This window comes from Anguilla rostrata, chromosome 5 (assembly GCF_018555375.3).
Source record: "Anguilla rostrata isolate EN2019 chromosome 5, ASM1855537v3, whole genome shotgun sequence".
NCBI classification, from domain to species: Eukaryota; Metazoa; Chordata; class Actinopteri; order Anguilliformes; family Anguillidae; genus Anguilla; species Anguilla rostrata.
This window is the reverse complement of record NC_057937.1, coordinates 35,241,390-35,246,799: the sequence shown is the minus strand read 5'-3', so window position 1 is coordinate 35,246,799 and position 5,410 is coordinate 35,241,390. Positions and strand designations below refer to the sequence as shown.

General features: G+C 43.5%; 1 protein-coding gene across 1 annotated transcript in view; it reads right to left on the bottom strand.

Moving 5' to 3' along the window:
* Positions 1–4,567, bottom strand: part of sntb2 (syntrophin, beta 2) — a 15,777-nt gene extending 11,210 nt beyond the window's left edge. Inside the window, exon 1 of the mRNA XM_064335941.1 lies at positions 3,549–4,567. Within this exon, the coding sequence (XP_064192011.1) occupies positions 3,549–4,278 (730 nt within the window). The 5' untranslated portion in view covers positions 4,279–4,567. The remainder of the gene's footprint in view (positions 1–3,548) is intronic.
* Positions 4,568–5,410: the final 843 nt, after the last annotated feature.

Below are 5,410 nucleotides of genomic sequence, written 5' to 3'. Positions count from 1 at the left end.
CCAGCATAGCTCACACCCCCGCACCCCAGAGGGCCACACCCTAATCTCATAAATAAGCTTTTTTTATGTGACTGAACAAGGCGAGATTTGACAGTAATGTCAACAGACACGCAGCTGGCTCCAATTGGCTGCAAAGCGAATAGACCACCTCTCCAACCAACCTGAGTAGCCAATACCCTGCATCATAGTGGAGCCCCCTACCTGTACCATGCTGCCTTCAAATCACGTTTAGTTCAATCCAAGTAGAACTTACCCCTCTGGGGCTGACCAATGTGAATGGGTGGGTATCCTGTTCAAAACGTTTAGTGGCAAAGGCTGTTACTTACTTATGCAAAATAGCTTGGCCTACTTCAAAAATGAAGAGATATCTGAACGGTGCTCAAAAAAAAAATCTAAAACAAAATGCAGAACTGAATAAAACGAAGCTACCAAAATATCACCACTCGGAGAGTGAGGACATGGCTTCTTTCTCAGGATCACGAGTAAAAAGGCTCAAAAATGCCCAAAACCATTATCTGAACAAGCTACGACTAAAATACCAAAATTAAGCCATCGTTTCAATCAGCAAGAGGCAGCGATGCTTCCACACGGACTCACGAAACGCAATCGCGTACTTCCAAAGCAGCAGGCTGTCCTCAGTTTCCTCGTCAATCTCACAAAAACACACTGAGGTCAGAAATTAAGGAGAATAAGACAGGCTCATTTAAAGATCTTGCTGAACTGCCATATTTAAAACGCCACTCCCTTCTGCCCAGTTTTCCTGATGATGTCACAGTATCTTAGCTCTTTTTAACAATCCCTGTGACTGTGTCTCTTCTATAGAGAGATCATTTTCAAAACTGAAACTAATCTAGAACTAGACTGTACCTTACAAGCACCATGTCACAGCACAGACTGCCAAGGTTGTCAGAGAGCCACTCAGTAGGCTATTGAAAACAGGCAGGCCTGCAAGCTGGACCTAAGAGCAGTGGTTCAGACATTCGCACGAAGAAACACATGGCGATGCAGCTGCTTAGGCTACTAGTATAGACACGTAGCAAGACAGGAAAACAGGAAACTCTGGGAGTAGAATGATTGTATTTATTTATATTTACCTTGATTGCATTGCATTATAGCCCATTTTTGTAGGCAAATAACCAGTCAAAAACCTGCTTTCTACAATAAAGACCAAGCTTGACTGAATTTATCCTATAGCCATACTTTTTACTGTTATGTCTATGTCTGCAGGACTATATGCGTGGCTGCTCATCATATGGGGGGGGGGGGGGTACATGGGCACCTGGGGTGGGCAGCCCACAGGAGGAAACCTTGTGAGGGGGGGGGGGGGTTCTACTTGATATAACCAGTTTCTGAGCCATCCTTCTTAATGAATTATTCTGTTCTCTCAGCATACAGAGGAGTTGTTTTTCCAACCATAATTAGTTCTCAGGTCCTCATGGTGGTGTACACTCCTGACACCAAATGCAATCTCCACAGAGGAAGTAAAAGACTAGGCACTCACTTCTAAGTGTGAACACTCCATGCAAAATGAAAGAACTGAGAAACAATCGACACATGTCAGTCATCTGTTAACTTAACTAAGCTAATTGTACTTTTTCCTCATATTCATATTTTGATCCAATATCCAAATGCCTTATGTATGTATCACAAATAGCAAATAGCATCCCACTGCTCCCATACTTTTGGATTGTATTATAGGCTATATAGTGCATTCAATAGGTTTTCAGCCTTTCTATATAACCAAATTTGTCATTGACTATTTGCGACCACCTGCAGTTCTACACATGCCATTTTCTGCTAAAGGTGAAGGGAATGGTGCCTGATTGATGAGTTTAAAAAAGGCCAAGTTGTTTTGCTGAAGCAACTTTATTTATATGTCTCCTTCAGGCTTCATCTTCTCAGGTCATGGGCCAGTTGCTGGTGAAATCATGCCATGTCACATAAAGTGAGATCACCTTCGACTCAACTCCCAACATGGCCAAACAGCAAAGAGTAAAACACTTACCATTGAAAACTGCACGCCTACAGTTCTGCCACAATAACAGACTTTTGAATATTCCAAATAGTGTGAAATATTTAACATGAATATGTATGTATTATGCTGTGCATAATCTTTATTTTTATTTATCCTTTATTTAACCAGAAAGGTCCCATGTACAGCTTTTGCATAGCTGCAGGCTTTGTAAATGGTTTTACATAAAAGTAATGTAACAACGAAAGAACAATGACTATGTCCAGGAAGAAATGAAATATAACATGCCTGAATTATATATCTGAGATGCATTTTGAACTTTCTTAACAGCTTTGCGCATGGGCCCTGGGCGTGGGGGCATAACCCTGTTGACCACTGAATGCATAAATTAAAAGCTCATTTAAAATCAATTCAGGGGCCCGTTTTCATCTGGTATTCATATTTCGGACTATAGATGTCAAACTTAATTTTGACAACAGCTGCGGTCAGGCGTACGCCACTTTTATAATATAAAGAAAGCAATGAGGTCGAACAACAACAAACACAAAAGCTCATCACGCATCAGTGTGTCAGACTAACAAACGAGCACCCGAGAGATTCCTTCAACAAATCTGCGCTTTTCCTCTTCTTGAGTGGAAGGGGGGGGGGTTATTGAATTTAATTCAATCGTGGTCTTGTGCTATTCAATGTATGTTTCACCATGTCCTGACAATGTTACAGTTACATCGAAACATTCTGATTCTGATTACAGCATTCTGTTCTAAGTAGACTGTGGTCTGTGGGGCAAACAGTCTGTTACTAAGAACTACAATTCCGAGAAACTTGTTTTGGGTGGCAAACAGTAGGCTAGGCTAAGTTACGCCACATGAAAGAACATCATACTGAAACAAACAAAGAAACCACTCCGTGTTAGGAGGACTGACAGTAATCTCTCACAAATCGCCAGTAGTGGCCATTTAAAGCAATTGTTTGCCAGTACATTTGCGCTGTCTTTCCGTGCCCGCGGGCATGAAACCAAGCGTTAAGTTATCACTAACCTTTTCTCTACGTTATGTGTTCCGAATAAACATTTCCTCTGTAAGAGTCATACAGTCACGCGGTAAGGACTGGAGTAAAATCTGCTATGAATGATGGTACAAAATGAGCCTCCCCTTCCCCAGAGTCTCTTAGAGCCCATTCGCAATTATTCGTTGAATTTTCCTAAACTGCAAAGAAAAACAGCATCTCCAATTCCCCTGCATCCACAATAACCACCGGAATCTGTGGTTTACAAGCTGATCGTTCCTGTAGCCAAAAATGTTTAGGCTATATGATTCTTCTGCGAAACTTTTTTTCTGACTACAGTAACTAAGCTATTATTCAAAGCGTTTTTGTAACTGAAATTAATTAATTTAATTTAAAAAATCACGACGAAGGTTTTACTTTTTGGTTCAGAAAGAGCCCAGTATTTAGGACCTAGCCTTACTTCAGTTCTGGGAACGAGGCTTCAAGTAATAGCTGCCAAATAGTGGAGCGCCAAACTTATCAGTCCAAATCTGGCCTCAGTGAATCCCCGCGATTGCGTTCGAGAGCTTACCCTCCAGAGTCACCTCTTTGCCGGCCTTTTTAAGCGCCTGCACCGCCAGGTCGTGTGTCGCTTCTCGGAGGTCATTCCCGTTGACAGAAAGGATAGCATCGCCGACTCGGAGAGCCCGGCTCTGGTCCGCTGCCAGCCCAGGGAAGATCTTGGAGATAAGGATGGGCATTCGGTTCTCCCGACCACCCTTTATACTAATGCCCAGCCCGCCCGACTCCTGCTTGACAACTCGAACTTTCCTCACCGCCTCCGATATGTTGATGTCTGGACTGATGTTCGTTTCGCCATGCCTGGAGCTAAAACTAGACCCAGGGCTGCCGTAGCTGGACCCTGGGCTGCCAAAGTCAGAGTTTGTCCCGTTATCATGGGCTTGTCTGCCCGAACCTGGGCTACCGAACCCGTAACTGTTGTCATACTGTCCTCTGCCGACCCCGCTGCGAGCGGGGCTGCCGCTTCGCCTTAATGCACCGTGGTTCGCGTGTTGTTGTGGATTCGGGGATTGGCCGCGGTTCGGGTTCGTGTTTACCATTCCTGGATCATTCCCGTTCGGTACTCCGTTTCGCAGGCCTGATGGAGAGTTGTATTCCACGTTACATCCAGGTCCGCTTATCTCTGCTTCAGCTGTTAAAGTTAGAGTTTCACGGGCCAACTCGGCCGTAACGCGAACCCAGCGGTCCCGGATCAAAAGATCCAGTTGTCCATTTTTGTCCGCTCGAGTCCAAACAGCCATACTGGAAGTCCAATAGAAGGCTATAATGGCTTCAAACTAAAGTCATTCTCAACTTCTACGTCTTTTTTCGAGTGCGCACAAGCACTACACTAAGCCTCGACACACCCACATACGCACATAATTTCGAAAAAAATGGAAAGAGAGAGAGAAAAAATACATTCCAAACGAGGGAGGGAAAATATTACTCTGGAATATAAACTCTCTTATTTATTCATGATGGAAATCGGAGCAGATCAGACCCCGAAGAAACAAAAAAAGTGAGGACACAGGAGCAGGATGACGGCGTCAACCAATGGTGAAGTCGCAAATTAGTTATTCATTATGGAGGCGGGGCGCTGGGATGGAATGCGCTTATTTGAAGATCCGCTGCTTCAGCAACATCCGACAGCAATCCACCGCTGCAAGACCTTCAGGCACGCGTTGGTAAAATTTCGTATAGCTCCAGGGCTCCTTTGCATATTTGTCAGATTTTGACTTTGAGATTCTTTATGAATTCAGAATGTATACTCTGTGTGAAATAAATCACATAATGCATCTCAAATTTGAGAATGTTGCCCACATCTTATGTTTTAAAATCCTGTACATGTAACATGTAACATTGTTAAAGAGATGTTCTCATCTAACTGGTCTCAGCCTTAATTAGGCCCAGTTTTGGATAGGACTGATGACACTCAGTTGTAGTTAGCCAGGCCTCTAATCTTGAAAGATAATACAAAACTCTGACTGCATCAGCCTCACAGATTAAGGCATGCTATTTCCGGATCTTTGGCTGTACCTAAAAGCCTCTGGAAGTGGGTCAATAAGTTACATTCCCCTGTGAAATGATTCAATCTTGCTCTCCCAAGCCCACGTTTATCACTTCCTGAACCACCATAATGTGACATGTCTAATATACTTATGTGTATGGGGATGAGAGATGTTTCCTGGCTGTATGCTTTTAGGGCAGGTCAGACTGCCAAATAAAGATGGACTCCTTTCTTCATGAGCAGCAGATGCACAGGTGAGCACCTTAGCTTACAAAAAAGTGTTCATAGAATGTTACTGGAACGTCTGCTCAATGTTATAACTACATGGCAACAGCGTTGCGAGAATGTTTTGTGTCAGCCTGCAGACAGAGGACTCGTATGACTAC